This window comes from Bacillus rossius, chromosome 13, assembly GCF_032445375.1.
Source record: "Bacillus rossius redtenbacheri isolate Brsri chromosome 13, Brsri_v3, whole genome shotgun sequence".
NCBI lineage: Eukaryota > Metazoa > Arthropoda > Insecta > Phasmatodea > Bacillidae > Bacillus > Bacillus rossius.
Window position 1 is genome coordinate 10,989,576 of NC_086340.1, and position 21,304 is coordinate 11,010,879.

Genomic DNA, 21,304 nt, shown 5'->3' on the forward strand with positions numbered 1-21,304 from the left:
TTCAACCAAAAGGATAATGTTCTCGCATTGCCTTGCTTGCTTCCTGACAGTGTTTATTAACTCGAAACATTATATTAGTGTTGCGATCCAGTCCATATCCATGAAATGCAAACAATCGTCAATTCTGTTTAAAACATGTATTTTTATTTTTTAATTAACGTTCTACATAATTAAGAGATTTACATACACTACAAAAAATGCTGTCACCAACAATCGATGTGTTAGCTTGTGTTTTCAGGGGGGAAAAAATGCAAAAATTATATCATTTAAAAAATTTCCAACATTATACTTTCGAACTGACATTTGTGTGACGAATGGTTTTGCACGAACAGATGTGCTTTCATTCATAAAAGTATTCCGCACCGCGACGAGAAATCACGTCCTACTAATAATTGAGTAATAAAACTGGGAATAAAATGATGAAAATAATATTATTTATTTTTACTCTTAGACACAAATCAACTTTTTAAATCACAATAACGACAAATAAATTTTTAACTTACTTCCTGAAGAAAAAGTGCATGTCAAACTCACTTTTAAATTCTGTAAAGAAAAAAAATGTCAGGAACAAACAAGTGTTCCCACCAACGACACATCGTCAACTTTGTATTCTAGGGTTCACGTCGTATTTAGTTACACTAAATATTACTGCATATTATTATTTTCTGGCTCTTATTACATGTTTAGCATTTTATTTTATTTTTGCATATTTTTTTAATGACTTTAACGTTGCATAATAAGATGAATAAGTATATACGAATGAACTGGAATCCCGTTTCGAGTTACATACAGACTGTTCACTACGAGCAGTGTAAATTTCTTAGCTGTTGCAACAGCGGCCTACAGGTGGATTCAGACTGCAGGCTTAGTCAGTCACGCTGAATCCACCTGAGTTCAGATTTTATCGAAGACAAGTGCGGGTGGTATGGAAGAACTCAGTGTGCACTGACTGTTGTGCTCAAGGTGTCAGTGAAATGTATAGCTGGAATCACGGGCGAAAATTTGTAGGATTCCCATGAGGCCCACGGGATAACGTGAAGATTTTGCAAATGCAAGCGGGCCCCCTCAGACGGACTTTTTTATTTCAGGGAGGTTCGGGCCACCCTGAGATTCTCCCCTCCTCCCGGAATCTACGCATGCAGCTGGAATTAATTTTTAGCCAAGTACGTCATTTGGTGCTGTATTTAGGCTGTCAAAGAAGATACGAAATATGGCTGCTTTGATAATTGACGATAACTCCTTTTTATTGTGGAATAGTACCCATCTACAAAGAAATCCCTAAATATACCACCACTACTGTTGGGGATTTTCTATACAAACTATCAAAATAATTTTGGTTTCGTCACTGTCACTAGCTGTTATTGTATCATACGAAAACATGTATGTTTTGTGTATTAATTTACGGTATTCATCTCTGTCAAAAAAAATCTTTTTCGATAATATAGTGTAAGCAAGGTAGAATACAATGGCTAATTTTAAAATAAAAATGGAATAAAGTATTTTTTGCTTGCAGTAGTTCAAATTTTTGAATTAATTTAGTTGTTTATTTAAAAAAAAACCTTCTAAAATCAAAGAAACTACCTACTTCCTAAATAGATAAATAGTGCTTTAAGATCACACGCTTTCATAAATATTTAAACGCCAACATTTAAAATGTAGATTTCACATAATGATAAAATCTTATCTATTTTCATGGTCACCTCACGCCTAATGGAAATAATACACAACAATTCGTCATATATGTTTTTTATGCTTTTAATAACTACTCTACACATGAGCAAATTTCAATATACATAAAACTGAGGAACTCTGCATTACATTTTTAATCTGTGTACGACACTAACAGAAATTGAAGCATAAAACAACATTTTTATTTTTTAATTAATAAGTATTTCATCAACGTGAGCTTTGCTTTCATCTCAATGAAGCCACTCTACATAGAGGAAGTGCACATGTATTCAGTCTTAACATTAGACCCTCCGGATCACAGAGTAAACGAATGAATGGAATTCATAACATTACGCAGGGTTTTAAGACATATTTTCCCTTCTACTCAATCGCAACATCTCACTTAGCGCGTAAAATGGTTTCAGTAAACATAACATAAAAAAATTTCGCCCCATGTACAGTAGAGGAAACTAAAATGTTTGTAACACTGTAAACTAATTGTATTGTCATTTCTGTAGTCGCTCGAAGCGGCAAACTATGTATCGTTGTTCAATAAAACGAAATATTAAAACAAACAAACAATAATATTACGTTCAGACAATTCGTTACGTGAAATGAATGTAATAAAATACACAAGACAGTTACACATACCATTTCCAAAACACAATCCCATAAAAATCATAATATTACATGTCGACTTAAAATTATTATTATTCACCATGATAATTTCTTGCGGGTAGCCAGCAACAAAGGGACACAATTTTTATTCATTTAATTAACTTTGACAAAACTTGTAAAAGCTGGCATGAGCAAAGTAAGCTGATTCACAATTTTATTTTGCGTCAAAATATTAAACATCAACTAGTAATGAATTAAGAGTATGCTTCGCTTGGTAGAACACCGAATATAGTCATCTCCAGGTATTAAACTGAATTTTGAAAGAGGGACTCAAGTTTCTGAAGAAGTTGTTAACTTTCCTGATGATCCATCGACAGTTCGTAAACGGTCTCATCGTCGGGATGTCGAGCTTGGGACCTTTTTCCTCACCATAGTCCCGTGGTCTGTTCTACCATTCGCACAGCTATCCCAACATATACAAGTAGCCGAGTGATACTACTCCCGTTGCTTCTATCATGGAGCTCGCCCGCAGTCGTACTTCCCTATCCAGCCTGCGTAATACACGCGTCCTACCTGCTAGCCGCCAAGAACGCGTCCATTTGTGAAAAAGCCTCACCCGCCAACAATACTAACTCATTAATTATAATATGCAAAACATAAAAACATTACATATGCGATAAAACAAAATTTGCTGCTGTCATAAGCCGAAGAAAAAGAATCAATTTGAAATATAACATAGACAGATAAATCTAAAATAGAGTTATCGATAGTAATGTTTCAATGAACAGAATAATATATGTCATATTACACTAAATACGTGTTCTTACTGACAACCCAATTTAAAAATAAATTAAATTACTTTTTTTTCTTTTTCAACCATAACCGCATAGAAGAAACAATACTTTTGATACAATGTTTTGCATAACTATACGACAGGACTAAAAGTACATTGTACGTAATAAGTATTTGCTTATAGGAATTAATGCTGCAGAATATACGAATAGATTCAAATGCATAGAATTTAATATATTGTCAAATTTATTTGGAAATATGCATGTAACAAAAGATTGAATTTGAAATGAATTATATGTTTTTAACTACAAATATAATTTTATCATATCTCACTTTCATTCAAACTTAAGATTGTCATTTTCAACAACAAAATAGCCACAACTACACTTAAAAATATTTTAACTTGATACTTATATTGTATAACTTTTGATGAAATTAAATGTTAAGAGGTTCATTTAAGTTTGTAAGGAAACATAAATACAACGTTCAAAATAAATAACAAAAATTTTGTGTAGTTAGGAGCTCCGCATCATGCAAATAAAGGAAAGTTAAACTTTTCAGTATACGGCTGCAATAATTATAGAGGAAAATGTTATTTATTCTTTACTTTTAATTCCCGTTTGGAGAAAATAAATCGAAAAGTGCTATACCGAAAGTATAAAGTTGAAGTTCAATATCGCTTGTCAAGTAAGTTCAAGAACAAAATTAAAAAAAGAAAATTTGTTTTCTTGAATCTACTTTTTTCAGAAAAGTATACATACATACAATATTATTATATTATAAAAATAAAATTTTTTAGTCCTTAAGTATAAATTACTGAAATATTTTTTAGTTAGTTAATTTTTTCATGCGAAGAAATATTTAATTGTTAAAATCACGAGAACATAATTTATTATATTTATGTATTCCAAAAGCTTATGTTAAAGATCGACTATATGCTATTCAATTTGCCCAAAAATTTTACTGAAATAGGAGAGCATTACAAAAACACAATTTAACTAATGTAGGTATTATAACAATAAGTTGTGTTCATAAACTATATTAATGGGAAACAAATATTTATCATTTAATGATATGCAACTATTTTCCTTTGAGGTAAAAATTGAGGTATATTTAATGTAATAAGTAAATCCTCTCATAAAATTTACTAAAACTAATATTCTTCATGTCCGTCATATTATGATTCCAAACAGTTTAAATCAACTGAAACATGAAATAAAATAGTAAGGTTAACCATGAGGTGTGGAAGAAATTAGAGATTGCTTTGTAAAATGTTTTAAAAATTTCTCATGAAATATTGTGATTATTATGTTCGTACATAATGTAAAAAAAAATTCAATACATGAAATTCAACACATACTTTGTATTGCAAGTTATTAAACATATATTTTAAAAACACATGTGCGTATCTAAGTCGAATTGTTATGTAATACATGATGAACATTACCGATACAAATTATCTTACAAATAACTTTCACCCAAAGATAAGGCCGCGGACAAATTATACACACTGGTCGCACGAGGAGCTGAAATAAGTCATATAAGAAAGCCGGCCGGAGTAATTCTTTTCAAGCCAAAGCTAAAAGTAATGGATGTTGTTTGTCTAAAGCAGGCAGTGAAATGACATACAAGTTTACAGAATAGCCATATAAGATCTTTGACGCTTCTTATCCCGTCAGTGGACTGTACGCGAAGAACCAACTGCATCATGGCCCACCACCAGTTTTATACTTACGTATGAATACACTTGTAAACGTTGGTTTGTATACTTATGTATGTTGCCGACATCGATAGGTATTCTTTGGCAGCTCGATGTGGATTCATTCGAACACGTTTGCGCTAAACACGACATATTTTTACATGAGAGTGACATCGCGCACTGAAAAAAGTTGCAGGTCTGTAACGCAACAGTGATACAAATATTACATAGTTCGAACATTTTCTGGAGCACGACATTCACTTTGGGTAATGCTAAGCTACTTGATAGGTACCCTTTACCCGCTTTAAAAGTGATAACTTAAAAAAAAGTGTACATGAAAGCAGACTCAGCCATATGTTTATTGCTGTTGTATTTGTCATAAACCTACCCTACGTTCAATACGGCCTTTAAGTAGAACCATGTTTTTTTTACGACTTGTGTACAAGCTGTGGTTGTAAAGCGAATTTATATTCTTAGTTAACTAACGTCTATCATAACATATTTGAAATAAGGCTACCTTAATTTTTTTTCTAGATTGCTGTATTGTTATATATATATAAGTATTACTTCAACGGAAATATGTGGTAATAAAAATAAATGAAAAAAGCATGAAAGGTTAAGGATTATTTTTTTTCAGCAACAAATAATTTATGGTTTAACTGCTTTGTGTACTATATAAAAACAGAACAAGCTTTCAAAATTTCACAATTTCTTTGATCATCCGTTACATATAGGTAGTTATGTTTTGTTTTAACTCATAAATATTTAAGTTGATACTTATTCAGGCCCTTTAATTGGGCGTGACGGACCATGTGCCAAATATGTAACAATTATAAGTAGGTGAAGTATTAAAAAATAAAGAACTTGAATGCAAAATAATGCATCTATCAAAAATAATTTTTTAAGGTTCTTTCGTGGATGTTGTAATGTGTGGGCAATATTTACTTAATTTTGGTTTTTGGATAAATTAATTGTGGTTTAAATTTTTTTAATAATTTTGTATAATTGCTGTAAAAAATTTATTTCCTGCCCTTATTAATTAATTGAGCTGTAGAAATAAGTTTATCTGAAAATTTACGTCATCTTTATTAAACATTGCCACTAATTATACTTTTTAACTTGAAAATGGTTTTTGAATTTTGTAATTAATAACGTACCATCCATAACTACATATGTGAGCGATCGGTCACTGACCTCATCTTCAATCCTCCTCGTGATTCCTGCGCCAGGAGGAACATTTACATAATTCTGACTAGCTTATTTAATATAGAACTTCCCTAGTTTTTATTTTTTATTTATCATTCAATGAACATTTTTAAAACAGTGCAGACAATCAGATATCTATCTAATCAAAAAGCATAGCAAAATGACATTTAGTTTTCAAAATACGATTTTTCTTTTAATTTAAGATACATTTTATATAAAACCTACATTTTTAAGTATCAAAACTTTTGTAAATAGTTAACCATTTGGTTAATACCAGTATAAAATTTTTCCCCGGCGTTGTAAGATGTGTAAAATCATTTTGGAAAACTAAAAAATTTTTAAAAAATATTGGGTAGAATAATAATTGTTTCTTGAATTTTTATTAAAAATAAAAGGAAAAACAATGAAGTGTATTTTCATGTTAAAAATTAAATATAAATTTTGTCGAATTATCTAGCGAGTCTGTAAAGCCACCAATAAATAGTTTGTAGGACAACTTTCAATGTATTGATTGATTAGTTTCAATACTTTATTTCGTAATACATGATCTAGTATGGTAAGCTTTAGGATATTTGTAGTTTAAACAAAAGCAATGTTTTAGAGATACACGAATATAGTCACAGAGTAAGTCGAGCACATGGTACTGAGGCGAGGCACACTAAAAGCAATTCTGAGAATTTCTTTCTGTCAGGGGATTATCTTTTACCGGTGCCGGTTGTGGGTTGTCTCCCTTTCACGCACGCACGCACGCACACACAGGTAGCCTGCCTCCCCTCCGGGAACGGGTTCCTCCACCACGCTACCTGAGCCGTGGGCGGCGAGCTGGCTTCGCCGAGCGGCAGCACGAGACGGTGGAAAACTTTCAGGATTTGCAGAAATTGTGGAAAAGATATCTCGGAATTCAAAGCGATGACTATATGTTTTAAATACATGAATTTCTTCAGAAAAAAATTATCTTTTTTTCTAGACTTGTACTTTATTTCTGTCATTCTCCTAAGCAGTATAAAATGGCCCCAAAGTTGGACAAGTTGGTGATTTTTTTTTCATATTTTGATAGAAAAAAACAAAAATGTAAAAGTATACAGACAATTCGTGTATTATCTTCTCGTGGGTGAAAAATTTTCAGATTCGTAGTGTCGATTAATAAAGTCCCATCATTATTTTAAAAACATAGTGTTCCGCTAACTTCTGATGCTACTAGGGAGGCCCCTTAACTCTAAGGGGATTACCGTGAGCCTCGTTCAGCATTCTGCGACGCTAAGCGTCATCCGGAGGCAACAAAGATGAAATAAAAACCCATGTCATTGAAAAAGAGTGAAAATAACAACAACGTGCTCTAGTTTAACAAAGTAGAATGTATGATGCAGAAATACCAATTGCTAGGACATGTTTGGTTCTGATAATTTTTTTTCCCCCTGCTGTTCTATTGAAGCGTTGAATCAAACGTACAACTCATAAACTTCTACTGAATTACTGTGTTCAAGTTATTTTTTTTTGATCTTCGTGCTAAAGCCCACAATTTAAAAAAAAATATATTAGGTCTAGTGCGTGTCGTATGGCACACAATTGTGAATAAGATATGTAGCAGGTCATTATCGGATAATTTCCATGGTAATAACCATAGCAAAATGACGTGGCGCAGGAAATTAATGGAGCTGCGTAAGTTGTTGAATTACGTGTGGAATTAAAATTACGGAGCCGCAAAACACGGGTGTTAAGTAATTGAAAAATTATATAAGAAAACTGTGTGAAAACAGGTCCAATCAAAATTTTCAGCTCATTTGTAGGATTAAGAACACATTTTCTTAGCTCTAAACTTCTTGTACTTTCTAAATAGAATAAATGAACAATATAAAATCACTTTGACGTCAGTGCCTCTCCTAATACAATCAAAACAATTTAAAAAAAAAACTTTTTGATGACATTTAAAATTTATAATGCCAATTTTATAAATACAATCAAGTGTTAAAGATGTTTGTATACAAATTGTAAGATGTCAAAAAAAGGTAATAGGTAATTTTATTATAATTTTTGTTTGAATATTAAATTAAGTTTTATTCTTTGTTGTTTACTAACCAACTCAAAAATACTCATCATAGTAAAGATTTTATATAACTTCAAACTTAGTCATTAATATTTTCTTTCCAAACACTGGTTGATAAATTAGAAACCAAACACTATCTTAAAATAGAGGTGTTTAGAGTGTTTGAGAATAGGCGGAAAGGCGGTGTTCATTCGATCCCCACCAGGCCGTAGTGTACCATTTGTCGAACGAACTGATCCGAGTTCGAAGACTGGCAAACATTGAAATAAAAATAACGCGCGGATTTACGATCGGCGGGGCTTTTACAAAGAAATAACGTTTTTTATTTTCTTTTTTTCTTGATTAGGCTGTTTGACGCGCCCGCATCGACAACGGGGGCTGCTAAAAAAAAAACAAGGGCTGCGATTGGTCCGTAGCGCGTGCGGACGTTAAGGGGGTGTTTCCCATTTCAGGTCAATATTTTATATTTACAGTAATTACAGATAAACTTGTAGACTTTTTCAATTGTTTAAATTTCACGAAATGAAAAATATATACAGCGCATACTTTTTTTTTGCATAATTAGCTGCTTAAGTCACATTTTTTAAACGTTTTTGGGTTGTACAAATAAGGATAATTTAATTGATTGCAGATCTGAAACTTTTTTAGGTTTAACTGCAATGCCACTGGATACTTGTAGAAATGGTTTGAATTTCTTTGAGATAATATTAATTAATTTTACCTGGAATTTCACAACTTTCAAATTTGTTACGATTTTGACAGCCAAGAAACATGAAATAAGTTTTTGTGATAGAAATGCAAAATATACATCATGAAGTAGCCAGTGGCATTGCAGTTAAACCTAAAAAAGTTTTAGTTCTGCAATACATTAAATTCTCATTATTTGTACAACACAAAAAACCGTTAAAAATGTAACTTTGAGAGTTAGTTATGCAAAAAGTATGCGCTGTATATATTTTTTTAATTTCGTGAAATTTAAACAATTGGAAAAGTCTAAAAGTTGACCAGTAATTAATATAAATATAAAATGATGACCTGAAATGGGAGGCACCCCCTTAACGCCCGCATGTCGCGCGCTCGGCTTCCCGAATGGCCGGACCAGGCCGAGGGCTGGAGCAGTTCCGTGGGAGGGGGGGGGGGGGGCGGGGTGGCGAGGGGGTTTATGGGTAATGGTCGTTTTCCTAAACACGCGTCATTACGAGGCATTACTCGCTCGGCCCGGCACGGCCTGCGGCGACGACCACGAAGTACGAGCGGCGCGCGCGGCGTACGGAAATCTACAAGTAGGCCTATACTGTCAAAAAAAGAGTAAAAATAAATACACACTGTAAAAAATTGTTTTTTTTTTGTAAAATTGAAAAGAAATAATAATGTAAAATTACCTATATATATATATATACCTATATATATATATATATATATATTAATTTTCAGATGTACATTTAAACAGCTATCTAATGATTTGCCAGAGTTGAGACAGATTTAAAAAGGCTATTGCTTCCATTACTCTGGACGTGTTAACCAAAGTGTGGGAAGAATTGGACTTAATGTTTGAAAGGTGAACATTTTAAACATTTGTAAGAAAAAACTATGTTATATTACCTTCAACGAATACTCGAGTCTATTTTTTTTTCTGGTACCAATTACAAAATAATCGCAGGTATCACCTTTCACATACTCTGACTTAGCGCAAAGGACGAGATATGTCTTGAATGATATCATTAGTCTTATACGTGAACTATCCTTGGCCTGATATTTCCTATGAGTGGCAACCAGTCTTGTGTCAAGTCGCCTCACGGGACTTCCCCGGTGGAAGGGGGAGGGGGTGGCTGGTAAAGGGGGAAGGTAGATAGAGCCGGCTTTCGCTGCCCAGTCAATAAGTCCCCGCGCCAACAGCACTTATGGTGTCCGCGAGGACGTAAGTACAGGCCATTTGCTGTTGAGGTAAGCCCCGTGTCAAAGCCCCGGCTAGCTTGCGTAAACTCTCCCTAACAATCGGGAACACGACAGCATGAATGCAGGCATCTAAGCTCCATTACCACGCTACACGGCTACACGGCTGCACGGCTACACGGCTACACGGCTACACGGCTACACGGCTACACGGCTACACGGCTGCACAGCTACACGGCTACACGGCTACACGGCTACACGGCTACACGGCTACACGGCTACACGGCTACACGGCTACACGGCTACACGGCTACACGGGCTACACGGCTACAAGGCTAGGGAGACCTAAGATGCACACAGAGTTCTGCCATTCCCGATTACACCCGAACAATTCACCTTCGGCCAACTTCGGGATTTGTTTTATTTTTGCGCAGGAAAAATGAATTCAAATAGTATTAAAAGTGGTCGGTTAGGTTAGCTACATTAAAACACTTTAAAACACTATGTACGGTTAGTTAGGATAGTATAGCTACATTAAAATAAACAGAGGAATATAAATATATATATATAAACCCGAGGTTGGCCGAAGGTGAATATTCGGGCGTGTTCGGGCAGGGACAGAACTTGATGGACATCTTAGGCTTCCCACAAGGCTACGCGGCAATTTCAACCATAGAACAAGGAGCGAGACACAGAAGTGTGACTCCTACAGTGGAAACTGAGACCATGTTTTGCGCGAAATGTGACGCCATCTGTTGGGCGGGCCCACAACTACTAAAAAAAACCTTAGGTGTTAGATGTATAATGATAATTAATTACTTGACGACCAATTGCTCAGAAGAAAGAGTTGGTAAACTACAAAAAAATAAAATAAAAACACTTAATACTGGTTTGTAAAAAAAAAGTCATGTCCTACATAAATGAGTAGGAAATGTAATATTTCTGGTATGCCACACCATAAAATACGTGGCTACCAAAGTAAAATGAATTAAATTTTACTGGTTTGTTTGCGTGATAATAGTTGGTGCATTGGGCCTACATCTCACAGTGAATGTAGCTATGTTAGTAATATATTATGAAAGCAAATATCTAGCGGGTGGGCCCAAAAACTAATTTTAAAACTATGTCTTAGGTTTCGGCAGTTAGAGTTCCTCACATATGCTTTCAACTACTTTCTTGGGATCGGCGACTATTTACACGCATTCTGAACACGTTCCGGTTGGGGTTATTCCTCATTCAAACTAAACAGTACTTGCAAGCTCTTCAGAACAACATATATGCTATTCTTGCTTGTGACTATAGCGCATATAACCCTTAGGCTTCAGTGTGCATTTAAATAGGCATTTAATTTTTCCTTCCAATGAACGAATTCTGCGATTAGCGCTGTCATTGTTTCGGTGTGCTCTGTGACCAGATTCACACCTTTGAGCTTAATTTAATTAGAATTGTCGTAGCACGTCCCTACTGAGACCTAATGGAGATTAGGAGATTATTGCTATTTCCTTGTTTTCATAGCCTTTCCAAAATATTCAAAATGCTGATTTACCACTGTAATTTTAAGATCATGTTTAATTTTCATTTCAGTTTTCAATAGAGACATAAAGTAACAATTTTCTCTTTCACTGAGGAAATTTGGTATGAAAAGAACTAACGAACAGGTATGTAGTAAATCTTCAATGAACAAGAAACCAGTGGCGAATGCAGGAATTTATTTCGGAAGGAGAATTTAAAAAAAATTTGTATTAAAAAACGCAACTATGTAAAACAAAATTGTACGTATTACAAGGAAAATCCTTGGAAACCTAGTTACCAATGATATCTCTTGTAAATCTACAAGGCAGAGCTTTGTGAAATTGCCAGTGGCACAAAGCTCTGCCTTGCATTTTTACAAGTGATAAGGTTAGCAACTGAGTTTCATAGAACTATCCTTGTAAAATTATAAAAAAAATTATTACAGCGAAGTCAGTAACAATAAATGGAAAGTTACATTATAATTCTTAACATGCATCACTGTCTTTGTGGTTAGTGATTCCATGTGTTTTAACAGCGCATCTTACATCACCCAAACTAACGTACTACCTTCACCGAGTTCGCGCATATTATTTTCATGACTTATGACTAGGGATAAATCCCCCCCCCCTTTTTTTCATGCTATTGCCACTGCAAGTAATAAAAACTTCTTAACCAGTAATTATCTGTATGCTGAACATTTTAAACCATAGACATTAAAAGTCTTGTTTGTAGCAGGAACATGTGTATGGTATCAACAACCTATCAAAAAAAAATTTCTTATAGTTCTTTTATTGACAGTTTATGTGAGTCGTGGATACCGAAATTTGGTTCCTACAATAATACTTTTTTTCTCAGTGCTTACTGTAGAAGCTAAAGCGTTCTATGTGCAATAGTCAGCACGTGAACATTTTAGCTGCAGACGAATGTATCATTACATTGTCTTTAATGTTATTAACGCTCTTAACCAGATAAAATTCCTATTTTCCTATTATATAACTTGCTCCGGTTGGTATATGTAGAGTGATAGTCCTTGTATGTTTTCAGCAAGCAGCAAAAATCATTCAGAACTAATTCAAATGTTCTACAACAACCAACGAAATGTTTACAAAAATATGAAATTAAGATAGAACCAAATTTATTGATGGTAGCTGTACTTTAAAAATCAATGAACAGTTTTAATAATTAATTTTATACAGAAATTTTTGAACACTGAATCAAGCTCGCAGTTTTTGCTCTGGCTCTTGTATTGGTACTACCTGAAAATTCTTTCACCGTAAATAATTCTTAAAAAATTAATTTTTTTGTCGATTATCAATACATATTTTTTATGAAAAAAAACGAACCTGTTCTTTATTGTATTTTTTATTGTGGACCTTTTTTTTATGAATGAAGTTTAGTCAAGCATATTTTACTGTCTTGCCGATAAATACTTCGAGCGCTTCAAGTCTGCAGCTGTATTTAACCTGCGATAGAATTTTTTGAAATTACGGAATTCATAATTGAGTTATTACTACAGCGCTGAAAAAAAAATATCGAGGTCAAGTAAATTTCTGTACCGCCTAATATGAAGTTAATAACATGCGTTAAATCCAGCGTTGCCCCAAAACTGCGATAAATCTAGATTCATGTGAGCAAAAATATTTATATTGATGCGGCAGCATTAAATCTGCATTCGTTCATTTTCACATCGTGGTGGCTTTCCGGAGTAATTTAAATTTTCCGTGCGAGTCGATGATCGCGAAATTCCAACCGCCTCATCATCAGTTATCAGTTTTGTCATAATTTCGCGTATCGAGTTCTCGCATCGAGGATTCCGATACTGAAATGCCGATATGCAGCCCCCATTAACTGGCGCGGAACTTGTTTCTCTGTACTCCTCCGCAAATTTATTTTCCAAATGATGGGGTCACCATTACCTGCGAGTTGATTGCGACGCATGCGTATCCATTTTCGGAGAAGATAATTGACCGTCAATTTCCTACCTGAATTGATAATGCATTTATTGCACAGGATTACACAGATTCGCAATTAACGGCTATCCTTTTGCCGTGAAAATATATTTGACGATTTATTTATTTTGCGTTGTTTTACCGAACTCTCTCAAAGTAATATCAAGAACATATTTATTATATTGAATTAAAACTGAATTTAAGAAAAAAATTACTTTGTCTAAAATTGAGATAAAGAATATTTCACAGCTGAATTTAAAACCATTCTAATTGTTTTTTTTAAATTGCGTATCAGAATTTTTGAAGAAATTGTTTCTTAGACATTCGAGCACACGGAAAATTCTCAAGCAATGCTATCAAAAATGAATTCGCAAGCATTATTTACAAAGTTTACATTTTACAGAAACAATAATAATATAATAATCAGTTACTTATAACATAAATAAGTAGAAGAATGAAACGTTTTAATTAGTATTTTCACAGAGCTGTGTCTCTTACATGCACAATAATAAATTGTAATGAAACACAAATACAAACTTAGTAATAAGCCATTATTATTTTCTCATTGCATTAGATGTTGCAAAAACAAGTGTCTTTAAACTGTCAATTGATGTAAAAATGTTTAAAATCAAGCATAAATTGGTTCAAGGTAATTATTTCCTTTTAAATATAGCAAGTAACATTCACTTTTAACCTTAAAAAAACATTCCTGTACTCAAAGTTTTCTTGTGGGTGGGTTACAAAATTTTAATTTGGGACTTTTATGAATACCAAGTAAAAAAATAACCAAGTTATTTACATACATTATAATTTAATGAAAATTAAGTCACTAGATGAACAATACACCACATAAATTCATACCAAATAATTAGATACACATCTTGCAAAAAAGCTTCCCTGCTATTTTTTTTTGTTTTGGTATGACATGGCATATGACTTAGCTTTGGCTACACGTTGAAGTCAACGTTTGTTAACTGGTGTGGTTAAGGATAGTTGTAGTCACCCGCGTAACTTAATAAGTTATTTCATTGCGCCTCTTACAGAATAGATTTTTTGCTAGTAAATAATGTGGTTGAAACAAGTAGTCTGCGAGATATGGTTCATGCCTCGACATACAAAAAATTGGGATGGATAGTTCCAAATTTGAATTATGTCAAAAAGATGAAAAAAATCTAAGATTGTAGGGCTCCATCACAAACATGTGTAGTACTAAGAAGATCTCTTATGTCTAGAGACCGGAAAAATTCGCGAATTCATTTCGCGATAGGCTAAAATACAAATAGTTATACCTCAGTGCTGCCTCTGCTATTGGCTCGCAACTCACCTGGATGACTCTGGGCCAATTAGAAAAACAAAAAAAAAAGCTTTATCTAATCACAGGCTGCTACGTTGGGACGTCTCACAAGACAGAAGCCAATGAGTGGGTGACATTTGACCGAGTGTACGTATAACTATGGAGTTCATCCTACAGGGCATTGAACCCGCGAATTTTTCCGGTCCCTACTTATGTCCATCGGTTTCTACCAACATTTCAAATTTCCGAGTCGCACATTATTCGGTCAGTTGTTTTTCCCGGTTGTTTGCCATTGGCTTTTGGTGATTCAGAGCGTGTCGAATTACCGTGACCATGTATTTCCGCAAAAAAATGGGGTTGTCTGTAAAGTCTGTTTACGGACGATAATTTTACGTGATAACGTCATAAGAAAACATTGATGAAAAATTGCATACTTTTTAATTGTAAAATATTATTTACAGTTTTTGCAAATTTAATTTAAATAATTTGTGTAAATATAATCACGAACAATTAGTTAAAAAGCCCGCCTTAACCTGTTTGATATTATAGAAGATTTTCTCTCACGGTGGTTGGCCGGTTCTTGCACGCTCGGCTCAGGCGGAACGTGACAATTAAGTCATGCTTTTTCGTGCGTGCAGCCGGCGTTCATCGATTTATAAGACGTTATCACGAGGGACCGGAAAAAATCGCGGGTTCAATGACCTGTAGGATTAACTTCATAGTTCTACGTACACTCGGTCAAATGTCACCCACTCATTGGCTGCTGTCTTGTGAGACGTCACAACGTATCAGCCTGAGATACGATAAAGCTTTTGGTTGGGTGTTTCTCATTGGCTCAGAGTCAATCAGGTGAGTTGTGAACCAATAGCAGAGGCAGCACTGAGGTATAACGATTTGTATTTTAGTTTATCGCGAAATGAATTCGCGAATTTTTCCGGTCTCTAGAAATATTAAGCTGTCTATATAGCAATGTTTCGGAGCTGGGGGGCGACGCGACACGAAGCGCTGTGGATTGTCGTGACGAGCTCTGATCAAGCCGATACGTCACGAGCATTCATTACCGCAGCTGAATGCGCGCTGCGGGTCTCTAGGGAACATTCCACCCGTGAAAATTTTGCAGCAGTTCGTCTACAGACAGAGCATATATATATATACACATACACACACACACGTACTAGGCACGTGCACATTCTCTTTTAATGATCAAACGGCAGTGCTCTTGACACGCTCCTGATGACCGTGAGTGAATAATAACTATGGGTATTCCCTTTTCGCGAAAAGATTCCGAGACTAGCTGATAGTTAAAACACTGTAGCATTGTCTGTGTTTCGTGATTGGGTGAGTTTCGTTCAGGTACATGTCTGATGTCAGTAAAACCAAACACAGTAATTCAATGCGGAACAAACGCGTCCTGAGTGGCTCGGTCAAACGAGGCAACGACTTATCCCACAGACGGCCGCCAATCACAAGGAAGAAACAGCTGGCGCGGGTATATATACCCTGTTGCAGTCTAATAGGCGTTCATTTTTTTTTTTTTTTGCGAAAAATGCCTGGCCCTAGTAATTAGTAGAGACAGGAAGAAAAATTATTTTTGGGGTTCAATTCATCATTGGTGTTTTTTTTTTCGTTCTTAGTCTATTTTTCTTTGTTTTTCTTTGTTTGTTGACCATATTCCTGTTACGGATACACTTCGCGATGGACTAAAATTCGAATACATAGGGGAGCCCGGGGCTAGTTGGCACACTTTTTAATAAAACATTTATATAATTTTTTCAATGTTGTTAATGTGAAATTTTTTTATGGCAGTTCAAGTATCTACATTTCAGCAATATATTTGAGCCACAACAATCGCAGTTTGAAAGTCATAAAATGGTTTATTTAATAATGAACTGTCCCACTGCTTGTGTGCCAACTTGCCCCTGGAACGGGGTAAGATGGCACACACGTAGGGGCATGTTGGCACACATTACAAAATTGAGCATATATGTGTATATATGTGCCTATATGTATAGGCTACATATATCTACATATATACAGGGATATATAGAATAATTTTACAACTAATTACTTTTTTGCATGTATCTTTATTTTATTTCATTACTAAATTTTATCGATTGCCTTCAAGTTTTTTTAACAGATATCACAAATTTATGGAAATACAATCATAGATAATATTACGAATGTGTTGCTTATTTAAGCTAAATATATAACATACATTAGCGCGCATATATATAAGTATACATATATATATATATATATATATATATATATATATATCCAATTTCCGTATTTTTTAATGCTAATAATACAAAATCTTAAAATCTTAGCAATTTTACCTACAGTATTTTTCTCTGTATAGCCTATCATACAGTAAAATGTTAATAGAATGCCAATTCTGATCATGAAAATATTTATACTAAATTTTAACTGGTTGATCCAACATGAGCCAAAGTCTTCTAACATTTCTTACAGTTGTGGCACAAAAATTGCACGCTATTATCCGAACAATCTTCGTGGGCCCACATTTTGCAACCGACGCACTGCACCCACTGTTCACCGGGCCGGCTTTTGGAATATGGTCCTAAACAAAGAAGACATAATGTATCCTCCCTACTGGCTCTGCTGTTTGCTGTGTTGACACATATGTTTTTATTTTTCTTGCATAACATTTTCACCTTAGACTTGCGTGGATTCTGAACTGTATCTTTCGAACTTCCAAACAAGTTTTTCTTAGCTCCTTTCTTCTTATCAATATCTGATTTCTTTTTAGCTAATTCATTTCTTATTGGAGTATCTGTCAACACTTCACTCTTCCTTTTCCTATTATTTACCCGGTTATTTTTCCTTGGACCAGCTTTGGGAAATGGTCTCACCATTTCTGGGCTTATGTTGCACGTAGAATCAACTACAATTTCCTTATCTTGTGATGCGATTTCGTGTAAGCCCCTGCTCGTTACGTCCATTGACGTTTCCTGATCAGCTTCTTCCTCAGTTAGTTGTACAATCAGCATATTTGAAGGGCCTGCTTCCATGATTACAGGTTCATTTGGTCTACATTGAACAGTGTTGTCTGAATTAGGCAATTCTCCACTGTCAACATCATTTTCGTCAGGTGCTGGGCGGTCTGTTACGTAACAACCAAGATAATCTGTATCCTTAAAGACATCAGGGTTGAAAGGTGATACCCCACTTACTCTGAAACCAGATAAAATATTTCTCGGCGTAACCGCACTAGAAAAAGCAGCATTTACAACTTCAGGTATGTCATAAATAGTCATTGTTTTCCCAGGATGGTTCACCAGCCAAGAATCACAGGCACTGTTCACAAATTTCTTTAAAGGGCCAAATACACTCCGGTCTAATGGTTGCAGTTTATGGCTGCAGTGTGGAGGGAAAGAAAGGACAGTGACCCCCTTATCTTTAAGGTAGTCCAATGCTTCAATTGAAAGATGTGAGTCGTGATTGTCAAGTAGCAACAGACATGGGTTTTCTTTGGAACACTTAACATTTGTTACGAAGTGATGTGCAAATTTGACGAAATTTGCTTCCTTCATCCAGCCGGTAGCATTTGCATCTCCAGAACTACCTATAGGCGCTCCTTTCAGAAAATATTCACGAAAATTGACGCGAGGGAAAACAAAATATGGTGGCACATGATTTCCTGTCGCAGATACTGCAACAGCTACAGTAACTAGAGTTCCTCTTTCGGCAGAAGTAATTTTACCTACTTGCTTAAAACCTTTCCGTGCAACTACTCTGTCTGGTCTTTGCACTGTAGTGATACCAGTCTCGTCCATGTTCCACACATCTCCAGGCCCAATTTTCAATCTATTCATAACGTCTTTCAAATTGTCGAAAAATGCTTTCACATTAGTGCGATTGAAACACGTAGCCCTTGAAAGACTGGTCGCTTCAGGTGTTCTTATAGAAAGTGTAGGATGCCGTTTTAAAAATGCAGAAAACCAATCCGCACCTGCCATTTCACAGTCAGCCCAAGAAGAAGGAAACCTTACCTTAAGTCTCACTGCATATTCAAATGCGAATTTCCTGACTTCCTTTGGTGACAATCCATAATAAATATCAGCTGCTTTCTTCAAATAATCAGCAAACTCATTCTCTTGTTCGTTTGTAAAAACCTGAAAAAAACAACCACAAGCCATTAAGCATCTTTAAATTCCTAATTGATATATTTATTCAGGTCGACAACATAACATTTTTTTTAAAAAGCCCTTACCTGTCTCAGTTTCTTGTAGCCAATTGTAAGAGGTGGGGTATCTTGTGGAGCAATAAGTTTTTCTTCAGTTACTTTGCTACAATATCGAGCCAAAGAGCGAAATGGAATTCCAAAATCCTTTGCTACGCTTCTGATGGACTTCCCTTCGAGTTTAACTTTCTTTACTGCTGTTAAAACAACGTCTTGGGAAGTCTGGCATCTATTACTTGTTCTTTTGTAGGTGCGCATGTTGAAGCCTAAAATAAAAAATGATATCCAATTAATAAAACTATAATATTTTGTTGTCTTTCCTACTTGTAATAATGTATGTAATGGTTTGAATTTCAAAAAAATATGCTATTTCATTCCAGTGCTAGCTTATACCTTTTACTCATAACAATGCGTTTCGTTTTGGAAGATCTAGAATCGCGAGAAAGTGTCCGGGGCATGTTGGCACATGTGCCAACATGCCCCGCCATCTATGTGCCAACTAGCCCCACAGCAACTTTTAAAACTTACTTGAGTGAACGAAAGAATTGGAATATATTTACATTATTTTAGTAATTGCTTCTTAAAACTAGCACGTTATAATGTTATACACAAATATTGTTTTAAAAATATATAATTTATTATAAAAGTTATATCCAAGTCTTTGTAAGACAAAATTTTTACTCACCAAACGTAGAAGTAAAGAAAATGGTCTCCTGTTTGTAATAGTGAAGACTCGCGGCGGAAAACAACAGGATCTAGGGACCTGGTCTGTGTGATCCTACATACAAGAGCGTTATGCTATCTGTCGGTAATTATTCGAACTATTAGCACTGTGCCAACTTACCCCTGTAGCCAACTAGCCCCGGTCTCCCCTACATCTTTGAGCTGCTTTCGCTATTGGCTCACTGTTTACCAGGAGGGCTTTGAGCCAATGGGAAATCCTCAACCTAAGATGTATCCAATTACAGACAACACCATTTGGGACTGATAAGGAGACAGGAACCAACGAACTGGCGTTATTTTCCTGAGTACTTATACAAAGTATTGTGTAGTCTATCCTGAAGGTCATTGAATCCACGAATTATTTCAGTCAATAGTAATAAACAAGGAGAAGACGTAAGTGATTGCTGAGGGCTAAAATAGAACTAATTAGACTGCAATATGGTACGCGATACGTTCTTCGTGATTGGCGACAGTCTGGAATGAAATCCATCGCCTTATTTGACCGATACACTCAGGGTACGTGCAATACGAAAGCAGCGAAAAAAAAAAAAAGGTTAAACGCATTTGGATTCCAGCCTGTCGCGAAATGAAATCGCGATTTTTTTCCGGTCTCTACTCATACCGAAAAGGTCGTCTTAGCTTTTTAATAAAAAGAGTTGAGCTATTTTCTTCTTATTTTGATCCGAAGAGCCTCATGGCCCAAATAGCCTCAACAATGGGTATTTCAATTCAATTCAATAGGTTTTTATTGTCACAGTTTGTACACTTAACAGATTTTGGTATTACAACAGGGCACTCCAGCACTCAGTGCTCTTTTACCTAATTTAATTTGACGTATATTTACATTTATGATGTGGTTATTGTAAAAACATGGGTGGAGAATACAAATAACCGTGAATTTTAGGCTGACGTCAAATGAATCGCGAGATTTCAAGGGTCCCTAGTCATTTCTAACGGTGTATCCGCTCCCACTACGTTCGTTTTTGTGGAAGCAGGCCTGTTTGATCGGCCGGGTGTGGATTGCAGACCACACGGGCGGGAGAACGCCTCGGGGGAGAGAGGGGGGGGGGGGGAGGCAGTCAGGAATACGAGCAAGGGTCGTAAACCACGGACGAGTACAGTCAACACTCCGCTGGCAATTTAGCTAACGCGTCGACAGCGAAACAGGGTTGCGGCGAAGTGGCGAAGTGGCAGAGAGGCAGTGCGCTACGTGAATATCACTTCCCCCACCACTCCTCGATCTAATTATCTTTTCCTGGCGTTCGCTTGAGTGCCTTAGGGCTCATTGTCACCTCGCCAAGGTTATTTTTTCTCCCCGCCGTTACTTTTATTTAAAGGTCTGTTTCATTTGCATGTTTTGTACTGCCACAAATATTTATAACAGGTGTTCATTTAGTGGATATTCATGGATAGAGAGAGACCGGAAAAATTCACGGTTTCAATGGCCTTCAGGATAGTCTACGCATTCCCCTGTACACTCGGGCAAATAACGCAAGTTCATTGGCTGCCGACTTGTAAGTCGTCTCGGCTGGTTTGTCTGTGATTCGATCGTTCTTTGGTTGAGGGTTTATAATTGGTTGAGATTCGTCCAGATGAACAGTAAGCCAACAGCAAAATCATATAAGAGGTATATGTATTTGAATTTTAGCCTATTGACGAATTAATCCGCGAATTTTTCCGGTCTCTACTCATTGGTCGATGA

The 21,304-nt window shown here is 35.6% G+C and overlaps 2 protein-coding genes across 2 annotated transcripts in view; one reads left to right on the forward strand and one right to left on the reverse strand.

Moving 5' to 3' along the window:
• Positions 1-21,304, forward strand: part of LOC134538240 (tyrosine-protein phosphatase Lar) — a 1,248,834-nt gene that overhangs the window by 442,621 nt on the left and 784,909 nt on the right. The gene's annotated exons all lie outside the window — the stretch shown is intronic.
• Positions 16,025-19,746, reverse strand: LOC134538595 (uncharacterized). The gene is made up of 3 exons (XM_063380022.1): positions 18,910-19,746; positions 17,807-18,811; positions 16,025-16,036 (listed from the first exon to the last, which is right to left on the reverse strand). Exons 1-3 carry the CDS (start codon positions 19,135-19,137, stop codon positions 16,025-16,027), a joined length of 1,245 nt encoding a protein of 414 aa, XP_063236092.1. The 5' UTR covers positions 19,138-19,746.